We start from the raw sequence: 20,027 nt of genomic DNA on the forward strand, positions 1-20,027 counted from the left end.
TTACCTGGATACTGCCTCTCAAACCTGACAAGGTTATTAAAAAAACAAAACAAGCCTAATAAAAATGTTCCCATTAACATTGAAAAAAATTAACAGAAAAACAAGATTCTTAAAGAAGAAACAAATCATTTCCGCTCCCCCACCCCCCGCCACCACTGCCCCCGTGGTGCCTGAGCTTACACACACCTGAGCTGCATTTCTGCTCCAGAGACAGAAAGTTACAGCTGATTTTAAAAACCCAGTGGCCTTTTTGTCACTGTCCATGCCAAGGGAAGGCAGAAGATAACACAGAGTTTAAAGCAATTATTGTTAGAATTATTGTGAGTTTTGCCATTTTTCCCTAATCTCTAAAAGTGCCTTTCTAATAATGTAAGGATTTTTTTTTTTTTTACCTAAGGATTTTTGCAGTTTTACCTCGTCGTGCTCTTTTATGGCAGAATAAAGTTATGAATGTACTTTTATCTGACTTCTGGCTCAACGGACGACATGACCCTTGAAATTTAAATACGACGTCTTTTCATCCACGAACACGCTCTGATATCTCTGTATTAAAAAAATATATTCCAATGAGTGCATTCATCCCAGCCAGAGACCTGTGCTGACTCTGAGCCCGGGGCCTTTGTCATGGCTCATGTCTTTCCTTTTTTGGTGGCTCCACTGAAGGCAGAGGGGGAGAATGGAAGCCACGAGGCTTTCCCAGGAGGAACAAACACTTTAAACCACAACCGGAGCACCAGGATGCGGCATTAAATGGGGGATCCAAAGGGATTTGGCTGCTGCAACCCTGCCACAAGTGCTTTTACTCCCAAAGCAAAGGAAAGCGAGTCTCCTGAATCTCTGGCATTCTGGAAAGGGAAGGTTTGTGTAGGCACAAACTTAGAGGAGATCAGAAACCCCCCAATCCCACCCCCAAAGCAGTTTTGTGCTGTGGGGGCCTTAGGGATGCACCCACCAGCGAAGCCTGAGCAAAGTACAAGCTGCAGCCAGAACCACACGGTGGCCTGAGGACTTTAAAGCACTTTCCAAAGACTCCATAAATCCAACCAGAAGGACAATGTAAGCATCTTCAACATGCACGACTTGTAAAAGACCAGACTGGCTTGCTTGGAAAGGGTTAAAAAAAAAAAAAAAGAAATAAATAAAAAAGCTGATTTTTGAGTCCCTCCCACCAGTTTTCAGATGAAAAATGCAGAGGTGGTATCTTTTTCCTTAAGCACCAAAACAAATTAACCAGTGCAGTTCCACTTCAGAAGTAAAATAAAATAAAAATCAGCTTGGAGCTGACAGGAAGCATGGTAAATTTGAGGATAAAAGAAGAGTGTCTGTGAATGCTGTAAGACTCAAAGAAGGGGGAGGCAGAAAGCTGAAATTCAGTCTGGAATGCTGCAGTCAATAGGCAGAGCTGCTATTATATAAAATAAACTGTCTCTGGGCGTTTCTTTAGGTTTATACTTGTATGAGTGAACTTAACTCTTGTGAAATACAAATGCCAAAACTTGATTTTCTAGGGCTCCCTATCGGCCTAAAATCAGGCGTATGTTCCACCGATGCTCCAAAAGAGTGCAGTTCACACAGAGAAGGCTGAGAGGCAAAAACACTTTTCCCAGTTTAACTCAATATCCACCCAAAAGCACATGGGCAAGGGGAGGTGGTGGCACCAGAGTGCTGGCTCACTGCTTTGGATTCAGCAGCAACTCCTACACACCAAGGTTTAAACTGGAAGTTTAAACTGACAGCGGGGAGGTTTAGATGGGATATTGGGCAGAAATTCTTCCCTGGGAGGGTGGGCAGGCCCTGGCACAGGTTGCCCAGAGAAGCTGTGGCTGCCCCAGCCCTGGAAGTGCCCAAGGCCAGGTTGGACGGGGTTTGGAGCAACCTGGGCTGGTGCAAGGTGTCCCTGCAGGGGGTGGAACAGGATGAGCTTTAAGGTCCCTTCCAACTCAAACTGTTCAATGATTCTATGTCTAAATAAAACACTTTTTAAGCCCTGTTTAGTTGAATACCATGGATGTGGTATCAGGGGCTAGAAATCACCCCTCTTACTGAGCAGGGAAGCACTGATTTTACTGTCCATGGGATCAGACAAGGAGATCATAGCTAGAAAATCCCCTTGCAGCTTCAGCAGCTCCAGCAGCTGTGGATTTACCATGTGTAGTCAGGAAGGAGACAGAAACCTCTCAAATTACACCACCAGCACGTGTTGCAGGGTCCCCACGGGCACCTGTGTGTCTGGAGTTGCTCCAGGTTGTTGGTACTGGACAAGAACAACATTTGTCTCCACACACCCTGTTTGAAGCTGACAGAAGGACCTGAATATACAGCGTGTCAGATGACCAAGCCCTTGATATCTAACAGGATCAAATTTATATATAAATAAATATATCTCCCAAGATTTATAGGCCAATAGAAAATGTAAAAAGCCATGAAATTAAACAGAAAACATGTTGAGAGAGTGAAAATGTCAGGCTCTGCCTCCCCTCTGCATTTCCTGTGGCCAGTGACTACAGTGCACGTGACCTGGGAAACTGCTCAGAGGCACATTTATTTCAATCAGGGTTTCAAACAGCTGAGCACTATTACTTCTAATTAGTTATTTTGAAAGCAAGCATGGAATCGATGGAACAGATACAGGCAAAGTTGGGCATTTTGGGCAGGCTGCTGGAAGGGGCTGATCCTTCCCCTCCGATGCCGGAGGGAGCTGGAATGACTTGGTGGCTCCCAGTGGCACCAGTGTGTGTGCAGAAGAGAGGTTATGGGAGCTCAAAAGTCCGACTTCTCTTCCCATGGGAAACAAACCATCCTGCTTTGCTCCTTCTACCCAATCTGTAATTGACCCCATTTGTTAGCACTAAGTATCTTCCAGTAAAATTTTGCTCATATGGGATAGTGGGTTCATAAGTGATGAGAGAGGGAAAGATTCCCAACAGACAGAGGGGCTACATAGTCCTGGATGATTTTTTTCCCCCCTAAGAAACCAGACTAAAATCTCTAATTCAAACTGTGTGTGCACAGAAGCTTTTCCAGCCATGTCCACGCACGGGCAAAAGCAGTACTTGTTAAGACTTAAAAAGGTGTAGATTGATGGCAGGAGTGACACCTGGGCAGAAAACACCCATTTACCTCACTGCTCCCCATTGCAGAGATACCCACAAACTGCTAAAATTAAACACACACAAGGAATTAGGAAAATAAGTTGGCTTGCAAGTTGTCGCTGCTCCCTCATGTACCGTAATTAAGTTCCTTACCATTTTCTTTCACCCCATTAATCAGGATAGTTTCTTGGTCTTCTGAGGCACAATCCTGCTCTTGTTGGTCATCCATCAATTTAACCTCTTTCTGTTCACTCCATGCTCCACTGCATCTGGCCAACCTGCACATTTCCAGAAACACAACCACAGTCAGTGCAATTCCCACCATCAGCTCAAGGAACCGTGAATAGAAAATAACAACAACAAAACACCCCCCCAACACCACCTCACGTGCTGCCCCTACCCTTCTTAAGAGGACAAATCAAATTTATTTATGGCTCTTGGACTGTCACTTCCCACTCCAAAAGCCAAGTCTAGTGCATTCCAGCAAGGTTAAAATGTTGTGTGTCACCGTTTCATCCCCCAGAGTCCTTCCCTGGCAGGTGGAGCAGTGCTTGGCACCTCTGCAGCACCTTTCACATCCCCCAAAACTGCTTTGCAAAGGCAGGTCACCTCTGTCCAGCCAGGTGAGCTCACCCATCTCCAGATGGATGAGTGGAGAGATGAAGAGAGGAGGACTCACCCCAGTTCATCAACAGCAAGTCTACACTGGAGTTGGAAGAGAAACACGGATACCCAAGTGACAACTGCTCGCCCTCTCAGCTACTGCTCTTCCAAGTGCTGGCAGGTATGAAAAACTCCCCCCAAAAGGCAGGTTTTGGGGAACAAATATTTCTAATGTCTTCATCACGAGAGCTCCATCCTCAGAAGCCTCATTCCCCAGGCCCCTACAACTGCCTGCACTGTCCCCACGGGGTGAAGCTCCACCTCACGTGGATGACCACCAGTCAAGGCTGACTGGACTTGATGGGACTTCATCAAAGCAATGAGATCAGGATCAAGCCCAGAATTTTCCCCTTTCTCCCCTGAAGATCCCCCCACCCATGAAAACCTTGCCTAGGGAGAGGGAGCAGGTGTGACAGAGTAATGTGTCTGAACTCCGGGCTCCAGTGGCACAGGAGAACCCTCATCAGTGCTCTCATAGACAGAATTTCACCTCTTTTACCACAAATTCAAGTAAAAATCTATTTTATTTCCTTCTGGCAACTCGAACTCTATTTTTTCTCTCTCACAGAACAGGTACTTGGTTTAGGTGTTTTTCTGGGTTTTTGTTTGTTTGTTTGTTTTTTAAAAATCAACATTTGTCAATGTCTGCTGTTCCCACAGTGCTCACTGCCCTGGGGTTCAGCAGCCAAACTTCATTCATATTCAGATTTGCAGTGGAGTCCTCTTAATTAACGTGAAATCTTTACAACCGCCTTAGTAAGTGAAACCTTCACTGAACTTAAAGATGTTGTGACACCAAGAGTAAGATAAGAATAACAAGCATCAGTAACTCCATTCCTTTGCATATTTAGAGGAATATTTAACTAACCCCGAGAGTTTTCCTTTGATGCAAATCCCCATTTCAAAGCCCTCCGTGCCGGGCGGTTTGCTGTGGTAAGACCCCTCTCCTGCCAGCACCCACCCCTCCCTTCCCCACCCCCCCAGCTCCCCCCACGGCCAGAAAAGCTGCAGCATCACTGACATGTTGGAACAGGAGCTACTCGAAAAGCCAGAGCACAGATCAGAGTTATCTCCATGCAGCTTGGAGGAGATTAATGTCGGAGTGGGAAAGCTGCTCTGTGTCTTCCAGTGACAGGCTGCAGCTCCCTGCCTCCCTGATAATATCTCCTGCCTGTTAAATGTATCTTAATTAATAGAAATATTAATAAATTAAGTTTTTAAAAGATCTATTAATGAAAATATTAATAAAATATCATAAGCCTTAGGAGAACCAGTGGATTCTCAAGAGACCAGAGACCACATGAGCCAGTGTGGCTGCTGGGGAAGGGGCTGGTTGCTGCCTGAGGTATCACAGAACGGTCTGGGTTGGAAGGGACCTTGAAGGTCATCCAGTTCCACCTCCTGCCACGGGCAGGGACACCTTCCACTAGCCCAGGTTGCTCCAAGCCCTGTCCAACCTGGCCTTGGACACTTCCAGGGCTGGGGCAGCCACAGCTTCTGTGGGCAACCTGTGCCAGGGCCTGCCCACCCTTCCAGGGAGGAATTTCTTCCCAACATCCCATCTAACCCTGCCCTCTGACAGGGGGAAGCCGTTCTCCCTTTTGCTGTCACTCTGTGTCCCTGCCCAAAGTTCCCCTCCAGTTTTCTTGGAGCCCCTTTAGGCACTGGAAGGGGCTCTAAGGTCTCCCTGGAGTCATGCAAAGTAAAGGGGGAAAGGCCCTGTCATGAGAACAGGCTCAGTCCTAGAAAGGCCGTGGAGTATGATCACCATTTAAATATTTAGTGAGATTTATATCCACAGTATATCCACATGGCAACATTTCAAGCATCTAAATATATAATGCACATCAGGATACAATGGAATTTTTCCTCCCTGGTCAGTGTTCAACCCCCAGGGAGCAGGTTGAGGGGTAAGGGTTGATCCAGGGTTGCTGTGGAAAGGTTCATCTTGCAAGTCAAGTGTCTGTTTATCAGTATGAGACCTGCAGTTCTAAGCCCAGAAGCATCACCAAGCTCTGTGCTGAGCTAATTTTTGCTGGGTGTCCTGGTTTACAGTGATTTGGTGTAAAATGCCACAGGTTTTTATCCTGTAACACCATCACAGCCACGTTACAGTAAAAAGGCCTGCAGAGAATAAAACATAGGACAAAAGCAGGAATAAAAACTCTCCAATACTGTAAATTTGTCACTTCCAGCACACAAAACACCTCCAGGGAGAAAGCAACAGCATCCACATAAACCACCAGGGAGCTCCCCAAGGGAAGTCCCAAGCATCTTAAAGAATAAGATGGTGCCACCCTATTCCTGCTGGGATTTCCAGCAGGGGAGGAGGGAGCAGGGTCCCACATGTGGGTTCCATGCCTCTGCCTGCTCCCCTCTTGCTCTTTCAGTCCGTGCAGTCGGTGGTCTGACTGGTTTGCAAGCAGGTCCATGAAGAAGGCATCCACCTTTCCTTGGTTCTGATGGATACTCAAGGGCCAACCTTCAGGGGGAGGGCAGGGCTCGCCTGGGCAACAGGCAGGGGGGCAGGCAAGGCAGCCAAGCAAACAGAGGCACAAAGAAAGAGTTTACAGACCCTTAATCTTCCTGGTATTATTATTTTTTGGGGTGTGTGTGCACAAGTAGGAGGGAAGTGCACGAGGGACATTTCTGGTGGATGAGATCCAAAGGCTGGAGCAGATGATGGAGACAATGAAATGTAAGAACAAAGGGGATGTGCTTGTGCACAACTATTTTCCTCGACTCAGAGAGAGGAGCTGAGCTCCAGAAACAAGATGGAAAGAACTGAGAGGGGTCCAGATGGGGCATCTTCATGTACGGTCGGACAGAGATGAAGTGTGAATGAGACAATCTGAGTTCTCAAAGACCTGCTGAAAAAGGGCACCTTTGGGAGCAGTGAGACCATGGAAGGTGAGATCCCAAGAGGGACGGGGAGAAACAGCAGCGACTGGGAAAGAAAAGCTGACAAAAGGGCTTGACGTGATGCAGAACAAGAACAGAAGGCTGGGGACAACAAAGAGGGGGAGAACAGCTGGGTCCCTGGGAAGAAAAACTAAACCAGGAGAGGTCTGGGGGATAAAGGTGACGGGCAGAGAATATACTGGGTAGCAGGAGAGCACAGAACACAGAGTCATCTGCAGACTGGAGTATAAAAGAGAGAGAATATGTATTTCAGACAGTGTCAGGCCACTGAAGAGAGGCACGGCTGGGTCACGCTGCTATGAAGTGCTGGCAGGAGGAAAATCAGTCACCAGCTTGAAGTTTATGCACTTGACTGGAGTTAGAGTGGATGGAGGAAGAGGATGGCGGGCGGAAGGCGACGGTCAAAGACATGGAGTCAGATGAACTCCAGGTCTCTGGAGGAGGAGGAGGAGACAGGAGCACAGCAGGGCTGGCTGTGCTTCAAGGACAGGCACAGAGGGTTCGGTCGTAGGGAAGAATTCAGAAGGACTTTTGTTGACTGCACCGCGTAGTTCAGGGCATTGGTCTGCTAAGATCACAGCTGGCACGACAGAGAAGGCACTGGCTAAGAAAGGAGATCAAAGGGAAGAAGTCACAGAAAGCACAGTGGAGCTAAACAACAATCCAAATAGTTTTAAGCATGAGATGGACAAATTAAGGGACAGAAGGATGGGACTGCCCATGACACCATGAAATGAAATCAAGAGGTGCTGGTTGTTCACCTGTAACAGAGAAGGAAACACCCAAGTTGCAAAGCTAAAACGTCTGGACACATTCCCACATTCACCTCCAGTCACATGAACAATGGACCTTATGTCCACTTCTGGATTTAACCATGCTCCTACTAACACTAATTTTACAGATACAAAAGGGGAAATGCAACCATTTTCTACAACCAGAAAGATAAATCTGCTCAATACCTGTCCTCCACAAAGAGAGCAACAAGTTGCTTTGCTTCTTTCTCAGCCAAAAAATGCCCATTATCCCTCCAGTACTGGTGCAGCTTTTCTGAAGGATGTTTATCAAGTGTACAGGTCCACAACTTCACTGCTGTCAGAGGTGCCATGGGGAGATGGCATCCTCCTCGAGCTCCCCAGATGCCAATTCAAGAAAAAATTGTGCCAAGGGACCTGCTGGAGAGATTTCCCCCCCCTGAGGACTCTATCTATCTATCTATCTATCTGTCTATCCATCAACACTTACCCACTGCTAGTTGAACACCTCCCGTTCCTATTTCCCGGGCACCACTGTTGCACCACTGAAGCTCAATACTCTCCTCACAAGCAGAGGAGGAAAAAACCCCTGACAAGGTAAAAATAACCAGCCCACAAGCCTGAGTGAAAGCCCACCTACACACATGGGAATTCTGTGAGATGGCCAGGATCACGCATCAGCAATACCTGCTCTGTAATTAAAGTCGTGAGAGTGTTTCGGCTTCGAGCTGAATAAACAAAAGGTCACTCCCATCCAGACCAAACCCGACGTGCCAGCTCCTATTTACACACAGCTTTTACATCCTGAGTGGTGCAGATCATGAGGGGAGATGGAGAGGCAGTATCCAAAGTGAAGGAGAACCTTTTTATGGAGAAGTGGGGGAAGAAAGCGAAGAAGAAGCTGTGGCTTTTTTTCCCTGCAGAGTTGTGAATAAGCGCAGGTGTTCTATATATGCAGTTGTATCTTTCAAAAAAGGAGCTTTAGAGAAATTAATTACATGTCAGAGCCTCTGACAGGTCTTTTAAGAATTGTGATACTTTTGAATGAAAACATTATACACTTAAAAAGAAATACCATGTAAATGTCTCCGAGATATTTACAGTCAGGGGAGTAATAGTAGGAGAGGATTCAGCTCTACCCGTGGTACGGGTGGATGCTGAACACGCCGTGCTCCTCCTGACGACGTCTCCTGCCTGTACACGACCTCAGAAACTCTGCTGCACGAGCACAGAGCAGACTTCAGGGCCAGGAATTGGATGGGAACAGGTCCCAGGCTCTCCCAAAGTGCCTGTGCCACTTCCCTCTCCCCTCGGGGTTCCATCCCTGAGCACCCAGCTCCTCTCCACAGCCAGGACATCACACCACGCGCCTCCTCCTGCACTGCAGTGCAGCTGCACCCCTGGAGAGGACAGGAAACAGGTGGCTTTCTGCTTGGTTGACTTTTTTTTTTGGTGTCCCCCCCCCCCTTTTTTTTTCCTTTAGTCCTGACAAAACCCAGGACACAGGACAGAACTTCCTATGGAGAAAGAGGTGGGGCAGCACTAGAACTCACCAGAGCAATGCCAGGCTGGTTGTTCACTGACCTGAATGGTGCTGTTTTCCTATCAGATTCTGAAATTCCCCAATCCTTTTTATTCTAGGGATTCCACCTGATCCTTGTTCTTTCACTCTAATTTGACAACTGGCAGGTGAAGTGATAAACATTTTCACCTGCCAGCAAATGGGGATGTGTTTTACCACTAAGTCTCTAATGGTATCTCTCTGAGTAAACCTGTGTTTCCATTACTTTACATTTCTATTTAGACCAAGGGTCTCTGAATTTTGCCCAGCACCATAATAAGAAAAACACTGAGAGCACTCGAAGCTTCCAGAACTGACAGGGTTGGAAAGGTGAAGTTCCTAAGGAAAAGTACATTGTGAAACCATCCTCCCACTCTGCCCATCATGAAGTGCTGGTCCAGCCTATCAAAAAGATGTTAACACCTGAGGGTTCTGGTTTCAAAGCTATTTTCCCAAGAAAATCTTACAAGGAAATCACATCTCCCAGCAGTTCCCCGGGATTTTCCTATCAAGGATGGTGAACAGATGGGAGAAAAGGCCAAATGAAGGAGAAAAAATGGGGTTTGTGGGTCAATCACAGCAGTGAGACATCTAAAACCCTTCAAGAAGGTAAGATCTGATGGAGCCAACGTTAGCTGAGAATAGGTTCAGGTATAAATACAGATAAAAGCCTCCAATTAGGAATAAATCTGGGGGTGGGAAATAAAGTTGGTAAAAAAACCAGGGTTTGCAGAGAAAATGGAAAACACAAACCCATGAAAAGAAGAAAGAGTTTCAGAACTAGTGTGTTCCCAGAAGGTGTAAAGGATGGATGAGTTGTTAATATTCATAGCAAGCCTCCACTTTTCCTCAGCTGAAAGCAGATGCAACAATTACTGCAGAGCCCAAGCCCCAACTCCACCAGACCCTCAGATATGACATTAAGAACATACTATTTAAAGCCAACTCTGAAATAAATGACAGTTTCTGACCTTACTCTGGGAGGACATAAGGTGTGAGTGTTCCAAGACCTGTCACAAACAACTTTAAGGAAAAAGGAAGGAAGTGAACAAAATTACAGCCTTCCTGACAAAGCACACGTTAAATACCGAAGGAGCTTTCTCTGTAAATGTATTCTCAGACATCAAGAGCAGCAGTGTATCATAAAGGGAAAAAGGTGGCAATTAAAATCCTGGAGAAGCTGAAACGCATGAGGGAACGCCTGAAATATGGAGTATTTCAGCATAATACTGTCCTGTGTTAGGGAAGGGAGAGCTGCTACATCCCAAGGAGGAGAGAAGCAAAATGCAAAGCAAGAAAGGGAAGAATCAGTGAAGAATTACTGGAGAGAGGGGGAACCTTGTGGGGGGAAAAAACAAGCTCTCCATGGAGAACAAGTCCACGGAGAGCAGAGAGACTGAGAAAAAGGGCAGGGAAAGGACAGTCTGAGGTCAAAACCAAAGGACATTGGCCTTGGATGGGCACAGCTCCACATCACATCCCCAGAGACCTGGGGTGATCAAGAACCTGTTAGAACCTTGGTGATTCAGGTAAGGAAGAAACAAATGTCCCTTTTTACCAAAGATGGGATGCATTACATGGGTCAGGGTGACCATTCCCCTGGGAACAAAAGGATGAGGAAACACAGGAGCCCAGGTGGACCCATGAGGGTTTCACCTGAGTTTAGGGTTGAGAAGCATAAAGAGGATTCCTGGTTACCAGGAGCACAGGAGGATGATTAAGAAGAGTTGCTGTGTTTCTTTTTGGTCATCCTCTCCTATTTTATAGAAGTGGAAGGAAATGAAGCACTAATTAGTGTCACCAGCTGCACAGTTTTGAAAAGCACTGGGAAACCGAGGGGGAGATTTCCATCTCCTGAAACTGAGAAAGAATACAGACCAAAGTCTGCACTTAGCTGTGACAGCCAAAAGTAAAAATATTTCTCATTATCAGAGTCACAGAAACACAGGATGGCTTGGGTTGGAAGGGACCATAAAGCTCATCTCATTCCACCCCCTGCCATGGGCAGGGACATCTTCCACCAGCCCAGGTTGCTCCAAGCCCCGTCCAACCTGGCCTTGGACACTTCCAGGCTGGGGCAGCCACAGCTTCTCTGGGCAAGCTGTGCCAGGGCCTGCTCACCCTCACAGGGGAAACTTCCTCCTAACACCTAATCTAAATCCCCCCTCTGTCAGTTTAAAGCTGGTCCCCCTTGTCCTATCTCCCTGTCTCCATCTCTTTTCAAAGCTCCCTTTGAGTACCAAAGATGCCCAAAGACATCCCATGATGTTGCTTTTTTGCCTTTCCTCCTTAAAAACAACTGTATTCCAAGCATGTCATTTTCACTCAATCTCTGGATATAAAGTTAAGATAAATCAGAAATGTTAAGGGCCTGGATTTCTGAGAAAATTAGGCTGGAATGATGAAAAACTCCAACTCTCACGAATCTGCAAACGCTGAAAATTCAGCATGATCCCGGGGTATTAACCTTACAAAAACACTTTGCAGGACTCTCCAAAGCTAATTATACACCAGTGTGGTCTAAAATAACAAAAGCCATTAAAGAATAGTTCGGGATGGAGGTTCCTTGATGGGTAGAATTGCTTCATTTAAATGAACTTATTACCCGAATTCTCTTCCTTCTGCAGTATTTACGGGTCCGTTGGCAAGGCAGTATCAGAAAAGCTTAACAAACTCTTCCTGTGAACCTCATCAGGAAATATGAGAGACCAAGGTCAAGTGCAGTAAGATTACAGAAGCTGATGAAGGAAGGGGATGTTTCACAGTCCCTCACACACTGGATTTATCAAATAACTCAGCTGAGAAAGGGTGTGTAAAATTTTGTTTGAAGATGTGAATTAATACGGAGCCAGAACAGCACGAGGAGATGGTTTTCACAGGGATATGCTGAAGAAAAGACTTAGTCATAAAATTTAGCATTACCTGTTTTTTTGACGTCTCAAGGTTTCCTATTAGAAATACTCCCTTCTTGTCCCCATTAAAAAAAAAGATTTAAAAAAAGAGCACCAAGTTCAAAAGAAAAAAAGAAGAAAGAAAAGAGGAAATTTTTTTTCTGTAGAAATTTGTAATATATTAAAGTTTGGATTAAGGAGGGTAATTAAGCTTGTACCAGAGGAGAATATGAAAGCTCATCAGGATATTTGCAGTAACCCTAGTGGGGTAAACATTTCTCTCTTCTAATATCTTCAAATTAGAAATTTTACAGGAGAAAAGAAATTTTAACAGATCTTGTTTGCTTCTTATTATCAATTAGACAACGTGCAGTCAGGATAAAAGGTGGTAATTCCCAAAGTACACACAATTGTCATAAAAGCACAGATAGGAAACCAAACCACGGAGTGCTTGGCTTAGGCACAGGAAGGAGTGAAGCTGGAGCAAGGGGAGGAAGGGCTTTAGAGAAAGAACTGGTCCAGGGACCTCTGCATGGACAATTCCTGCTCGTGGTGGGGACTGGGGGCTCCTGTCCCCATCAGTGCCCAGATGTGGGGGGTGGAAACTCCCACAGGAAAAGCCGGGAGAGCTCTGCCCAACCCGGCTCCCCCACTGACCCTCCTCTCCAGGATGTCCACTCTGGCCACAACACAGCGTGTTTTCACTGTGGAGCAAGGGGCTGCTCACACCCAGAAGGATTTTTTTCCTTTACTGTGGGACACAGAATCCCAGAACGGTTTGGGTTGGAAGGGACTTCAAACCTCATCTAAACCAACCCCCTGCCATGGGCAGGGACACGCCATGTGCTAAATCATGGGCCATCATCAGCTTCAAGGAATTAAGGGAATCAGATTGCCAAAAAAGAGACAGTGGGGAGACATCCTGGAAAAAGAAGGGTGACATTCCACAGGGATGTGGAATCTTTCATCTGAGTTTCTAGCCAGATCTTTTGAACATTCCTGAACAACTCCAAGTTTTATATGAATTTTTCCTTTCCAGATATAAATGGCTACACTGATAGCAGATGGGCCCTTTCAATACAATGTCCTTTTTAAACTTTCAGCTTCATGCAATTCCTGCATGTTCCTTGTGCTTGGAAAGGAAAACCTGTGCTTTCATCTCCAGAGTACAAAGCTGGGGTTACTTCTGCTCCCTGGCTTTTGGTTTTAAAACCTTTAATTGCACAAGTAGATGGCAACTCTTAAATCCATCACCGCCATCGCTTTTCCCAGAGACCACCTTGGTGTAGTGAGTCTGGCAGGCAAGGCATGTCTAAAAGTGACTTTTACTTGGGGAAACCATGAGGTACCTACTGACTTAGGCATATTTTCCTGAATACTTTCCTACAGCTGACACAGTTGGACCACAAATTTCCCAGGTAAAATAGCTTCCCAGTCTCATCTGTGATGTGCATCCAAAGAAGTGAATGTTTATGACTAAAAAGGGATTCAGGGGAGGGTAGGAAAAGGAAACGATCAAAACATTTATCATATCGAGAAAAGAACTTATTAGGCCCGATAAGGAGTTGGAATTGATGACAATTATAAGATCCCATCCATTTTTAGCTAATAATTCAGAAAACGGATGAATTATTTGAGGAATAATATGTGATCATTTATTTAAAGGCTTACACTGGTGTATACGGTGGAGGAAGCGGAGCTGAGGTTGTAAGAACACTTTAACATTTACATTTCTGGGTGGTTATCCCTTTCCACTCAAATGCAGAGATTTAATAGCACTGGATTTAGTTTTAGGGCCCGGATATAAAACACCAGGCCATTTTCCAGGGCTGTTTTATACACAGCCTTCTTTTCCTTCCCTTTCCTATTCACGTTTAATAAATCCACCAACATTTTGCCTTTGAGAACTGGTTCGTTTATTTAAAATTCCCAAACAATCCCATCCTCACTCCACATGCCTTAGCAGTTCACCAGATTAGATGGAAGCATCGATTAAGTCTAAAGCCAAGGCTCTTAATTTTACTTGGAAAGATTTTGGGATCCGGAGGCGATTTCTGAAGGCAAAATCCCGCATTAAGAGGGACTGCAGCTCCTAAGATATCGGTCCAAATCTCCATCCGTATCCAGGTAACAATCTGGAATGCTGGTATTTAAGAGGAAAAAATATCTGGACAGCTGCCCCAGCTCCCTGGGAAGCAATGTTTAGTTAAAGTCTTGGATATCACAGAAAGAAGATGTGGGGATGTCACACTGTGGCTGAAGCGTTTTTTCAAGTGCTGAATTATTCACCCGTGAATCTCAGATGTGAAATCCAAATGCTCCGGTACTGCCCCGGCTTTAGACAATGGCTAATTCCTTTCTGTGCCACTGCAGGGTCTCTTCATCAGCTTTCTTTCATCTATAATCACAGCCAGGTCATGGATTATTAGTCATATTCAGTGCAGAATTCAGACTCTGCTACGCCAATCAGCCAGCCTGGGACTCCCGAAACGCTCCCCCGGCGTTACTACCACAGTGCCACAGGATCCAACCGCTCCCAGAGCGGCCTCAGGGGGACACACAGAGGGACAAATGGCAGCAGCCTCTTGCCCAGGGCAGGAGGGACGAAGGGCCGAGCTGGGAAAGGACACGGAACAAGGTGGGGTGGCCACGGCTCTGCCCGAACAACCCAACGGCAGAATCCCAGAATGGTTTGGGTTGGAAGGGACCATAAAGATCATCTTGTTCCACCCCCTGCCATGGGCAGGGACACCTTCCACTGGCCCAGGTTGCTCCAAGCCCCGTCCAACCTGGTCTGGGACACTCCCAGGGATGGGGCAGCCACAGCTTCTCTGGGCAACCTGGGCCAGAGCCTGCCCACCCTCCCAGGGAGGAATTTCTTCCCAATATCCCATCTAACCCTGCCCTCTGGCAGTGGGAAGCCATTCCCCCTTGTCCTGTCCCTCCATCCCTCATCCCCAGTCCCTCTCCAGCTCTTCTGGAGCCCCTTTAGGCCCTGCAAGGGGCTCTGGGGTCTCCCTGTCTCCATCTCTTCTCCAGGTGACCATCCCCAGTTCTCCCAGTCTGGCTCCAGAGCAGAGGGGCTCCAGCCCAAGGGCTGGTATTTGCAGAGCTGCACAGTACCAGGAAAGCAGCTCCATCACCATACAAGTCAAACACTTGAGTTAACTCTTCCATGCACAGCACCCTTTCCTTGGATTTAAATTCCTCCTATTTAGGAATGGAAGCAAAAGGTATTTGATGCTTTGGGCTTCTCTTCCACCAGCTCAGGTACAGCGAGTGCTGCTCCTCACCCCACATGGCAGGGCCTGCTGAGCTGCCTGATGTGCAGCCCCCCCAGCACAGCACCCCCACTGGGAGCTCCTGGGGGACTGGGGACCCTCTGTTGTGTGGCACCAGCCTTAGACTGTGCCCATGTGACTGTCCCAGCGATACCCCACAGGTCCCACAACCATCCCCACTCCCCACTATCCAGCATCCATTATTTTCCTTTTATATAAATTATTTTTTTAAACTAACAGGAAATCAATGTGTTTCCCTCCACGTGAACTTAGAGGGAAGGAAAAAAACCATAAAGGCAGGCATTTATCAGGCTTTGCTGGAGGTGTTACTTTGCATATCAAGCTGTGTGGATGCAACTGTTTCATTAGGACCTGGGAGATGTTTGTATCGTTTAACGAGTCCTGCAGAACAGAAGCAAAAAATACTACGGGCGCTGCCGCAGCAAAGATAAATAGGTAAACATCCTCTGCCTGACATTAGTTAATACATCACAGCTTTGCTCACTCAGGGCAGCTGTGAAATCAATTCTTCAGTAAAAATAAAAAATCTGTACACACAAATCTGCACTCGCGTCCGGACGACGTAACGGGGTGGGAAACCTCAGCTTGGCCGGGTGCTCCGGGCCTGCTGGTTTGTCTCCACCTAATGCCAAGCCCTGCTAAGTGCTTTGTTTTTCACAAAATAAGATTTTTGTCCTTTTTTTTTCCCCTCAAAAGTAAACAATCTGGCTTGTTTCAAACGTTCCCAGAAGACAGCAGCGACGTGTTCCGACCTCCCAAGGACACTTCGCTGTCAGTGCCAAAATAGCCCAGCTAAACTGGGAGCAGTGATGGAACTGGTAAGAAAAACCAAAACCAAACAAAAAAAACTCCAGCCCCTCTTTTGTAGAGCTATAAAACCATTTAAAACTGGTTCAAATCCCACCTGCTTTCCAGATAAACTTCTGAGCCTCACACTGTAAAAAGTAAGACTGTGACAAAGTCAAAACCCAACCGAAACCAACCTCTTAAATGCCAACCAAAGCAAGAATTCGTGGTTTCATACTGATTCCCCCGGAAAACCAAGACCACATCCCGGATAACTCATCATCTGCAATGAAAATGAATCTGTTGGAACTTCCTGCAGATCCTGCCACGGCTGAGAAAGGGTTTGCTCTTCACAGACAAGCACTCACGACGTGCGATGCAATAAGGCAAACCCTGCCCGGTGATCACACGGTACAGTGGCACCACCAACACCTCACCTTGGATAAAACAGCCTTGGAGCAGGAATCTGGCTCTTCCATGAGCAGTGTGAAGATACCTGCTGCCCTTGCACACACTGGGTTTTGCAAATACGACACAGGCTGAATCTCGAGGCTTTCCTCCTGGGTGAGCTTTGCTCATGTCCCCACTGTCACAAACCCATGCCACCCTTAAACAGGTGCAAAGATTTAAGGGAGGACCACCCTCGTGGAGGTCCCTGGCTAAAAGGCTTCCCAAGGGGCAGCACATCTCAGTCCATGAGAAGGATGCACGTGATGAGTGGGCACCCCCTGCTCCCCAACCCCAAATCTCCATTCCCCTAACAAAACACTGATGTTCTTCACAGACCCCGGCACGCAGCAAAGAAAGGGGAAATACAAAGGAAAATGGAGCCCACGGGCTCTGACTTGGCAGCAGAAACACCATGAGGGAGGAACAGTGTCATCCATGTGGCTGCACGGTGCCATCTGTACCCTGCAGTGCTCGCAGCTCCAGCAGCCGCTGCCAACGCTATTGGCCTGAGCTGGACAAAATCCAGCTAATTCTACCCTCAAAGTCAGTGTTAGTGGATGACCAGGGTGCACATTTATTATCTAAAGGAGGAGAAAGTCGCTTCTCTTCTAAATCTTACCTCTAAACCTCCTAAAGCCAGGCCTACTGCTGGGATAAAAGGAGGTGGGAAGGATGTGACCTTCACATCCCGTGGCAGCTCAAGGAGACACAGCCAACTTCAAGGGATTTAACAAAACCCCTACACCACCTTATTCCCTTTTAGCCTTAACAATCTTATTCACCACTCTGCAATTAAAAGGGGTGCAAGGCAGGAGCTTGGGGATCCCGCACATCACAGAGGCACCTCGAATCCTGTTCAGACTTTCTGAACCATTCAGTGCTTTTTTGGGCAGCAGCCGTCGATTCCGCAGCCGCTTCCGTCTATTTTGAGCTCAAATTGATTGGCAATTTTGAAGAACGCGCTGCAAATTGCTCTGCTAATCACAGCAACTCCAGCCATGGAACTGCATTAAAATAACATCAGTGCTGAGACAGAAAACCGAGATCCGCCAGGGAATGCTGAGCTGAGGTTGCCTGCTCGGAGCCTTCATCTCGCCTGCCCGGGAAGCTGCAGCCTCCCTGTTTTTTCCTCCCTCTGCAGTGGTGTGGTTCCAGATTTCAGGAATTTCAGACTTAGGGTTTCAGTATTTCCAGAGGAGCAAGGGGGTTCTGTGGTGGGTATGGCCTTTCCCAGGTTGCAGGGCCCTGCCCCACATCCCCACAACCCCACACCCCACTGCAGCTCCGGATCTTTGAGTGTCTACAGCACCTGGAAAAGGCCACTCATCCAGCTGAAAAATAAGGTATCTCTCCAAGGAAACACTGTCAGACACAAAATAAAGAGAAGATTTTAAATTCCTCTTACGCCAAGTCGCCTCTAAATCCTTTTACTGGAGACAGGGAGAGATGGGACTTGGCGACAGGAGAGGGAAGAGTCTGCCCTGAGCACGTGAGTGCCACTGTCTAACCTCAAACCTTGGGCAGTTCTGCTTTTCTGTGTCTCCATCCCCTGAGCTGAAGATGGACATCTCTCTCCCTTCTACACTGGCAGGTGAGATCCCACCACCTCCCACCGGGGTCTGCAGAACTTGGGTCACCAACTCCCACTCCAAGGTAAGATCATACGGTGAAGCACGCTTGGAAAAGCGTGTTGTCCTAATTTCCAACTCGTCAGTTCAGATTCATAATAAAATTAAATTAAAAAGTTGGATAAACAAAAAATCATCCCTCAGATTCCAAGCAGGGAAATGCACCCAAGGCTGGTCCTGGTCATTGCCACGGGTCAGCCAAGCTGTGGCCATCTGGATTCAGTGCGTGGTGCAAAGGGGCAGGACCCTGGCTTGGGAAGGGGCTGTGCTGCATCCAGGTTGTCCAGAAAGCACAGGGAAAACAGGAGATACGGATTAAAACCCTTCCAGCAGACAAACCCTCCCATATGCCAGAGGGTGTTCCAATTCCTGCCTGTCCCTAGAGAGGGAAGGGGGCCAACAAACACAAAGGTGGAGACGGAAGAATAAATCACCCAGTTACCTCTTCCACGCATTTCCCTTGCACTGGTGAAATATCCTCGGCAGTGGATGAAATCAAAGTCCATCTCAAGTTCAAGAACACGTTTAATGCAGATCTATTCATTTCAAGGAGTGCCTGCACAATGGAGAGCCTTCCCCTTCACAAATTATTCCAAACCACACACTTCCTCTTCATTCTTCAGCATCTCAACATTTAAAAAATACGGCACGTGTGTAACGAAGAAATGTGTTGTATAAACCACAGCCTTCTTTAAAAGGTGGATTTCACAAAGACCTGCCAGGGTGCAGGGACAAGGACCACTTGTTGATAAATTACTTTCACTCAGAGAGTGGAAAGACATATTTCTACACACCATGAGTGGTGCTATTGTTGAGCAATTTGATGGAAGTCCAGTAAAACACGCTGTGCAGGTTTTATTTAACCTCAGTTAAATCAAATTAAGTGACAAGGATGGTGTCTAGGGGACAAAGCAGAGCCCTGTTCATATGTGCATCAAAGTGTATCTTCTGAGTGAAGGAATATCTACATTGAATCACTCACTTTGGCTGTCCTTATCTCTTCAGGACTTACCTAGAAGACCAAGGACCTGAGCAGCTCCATGGTACAGGGTTTTCATGTTGCATGAGGACTGGGCAGCAGGAGACACAGCACACTGTGTCACTGTTTCAGGTAGCTCTGCAATGCCACCAAGATTCTACAAACCCAGAAACCTGCAGGGAGAGCAGCCTCTGCTCAAAGCCCAAGACACACCCTGGTCTCAGAATCACAGAATCATTTAGGGTGGAAGAGACCCCTGTGATCACTGAGTCCAGCCCGTGACCAGTCACCACCTTGTCAACCAGACCAGAGCACTGAGTGCCAAGTCCAGTCATTCCCTGAACACCTCCAGTGACCCCACCACCTCCCTGGGCAGCCCATTCCAATATCTAATCACCTCTTTTGTGAATAATTTCTCCTTAATGTCCAACCTAAACCTCCCCTGGCACAGGTAATAGAACAAGAAGTCTTGTGGAAAAAGAGAAGACTGAGAGGGGACCTCATCTGTATGTGTAATTACCTCCAAGGTGGGTGCCAAGAGGATGCTGCCAGAGTCCTTTCAGTGGTGCCCAGTGACAGGATGAGGAGCAATGGCCATAAACCAAAACACAAGAAGTCCCACCTCAACATGAGGAAGAACTTCTTTATGTTGAGGGTGGCAAAGCACTGGAACAGCTGCCCAGGGAGGGTGTGGAGTCTCCTCTCTGGAGACATTCAAACCCACCTGTGTCACTCACTCCAGGTGACCCTGCCTAGGCAGGGGTGTTGGATTTCAGAGGTCCTTCATGACCCTAATAATTCTGTGATGCTGTGAAGGTGTCCCTGCCTATGGCAGGGGGTTGGAAGGATGGTCTTTAAGGTCCCTTTCAACCCAAACCATTCTGTGATTCCATGATTTGCTGATGGAAAGATCTGGTACCACTGCGAGAGCTGCGGGTAGACACGTGCACAAAAAAGGAAGTAACACCAAAACCCCTGTGACCAGAAAGCCAATGTGGGAA

At 47.0% G+C, this 20,027-nt stretch overlaps 1 protein-coding gene across 4 annotated transcripts in view; it reads right to left on the reverse strand.

The window, feature by feature from the left end:
• NEXMIF (neurite extension and migration factor) overlaps positions 1 to 20,027 on the reverse strand; it is a 169,003-nt gene that overhangs the window by 11,310 nt on the left and 137,666 nt on the right. For all 4 annotated transcript variants that reach the window (XM_050310627.1, XM_050310629.1, XM_050310630.1 and 1 more), the window contains exon 3: positions 3,246 to 3,370. In XM_050310627.1, the coding sequence (XP_050166584.1) occupies positions 3,246 to 3,321 (76 nt within the window). In that variant the 5' untranslated portion in view covers positions 3,322 to 3,370. The remainder of the gene's footprint in view (positions 1 to 3,245; positions 3,371 to 20,027) is intronic.

Source organism: Myiozetetes cayanensis, unplaced genomic scaffold (assembly GCF_022539395.1).
Source record: "Myiozetetes cayanensis isolate MyiCay16 unplaced genomic scaffold, myiCay2020 scf15, whole genome shotgun sequence".
Taxonomy (NCBI): domain Eukaryota; kingdom Metazoa; phylum Chordata; class Aves; order Passeriformes; family Tyrannidae; genus Myiozetetes; species Myiozetetes cayanensis.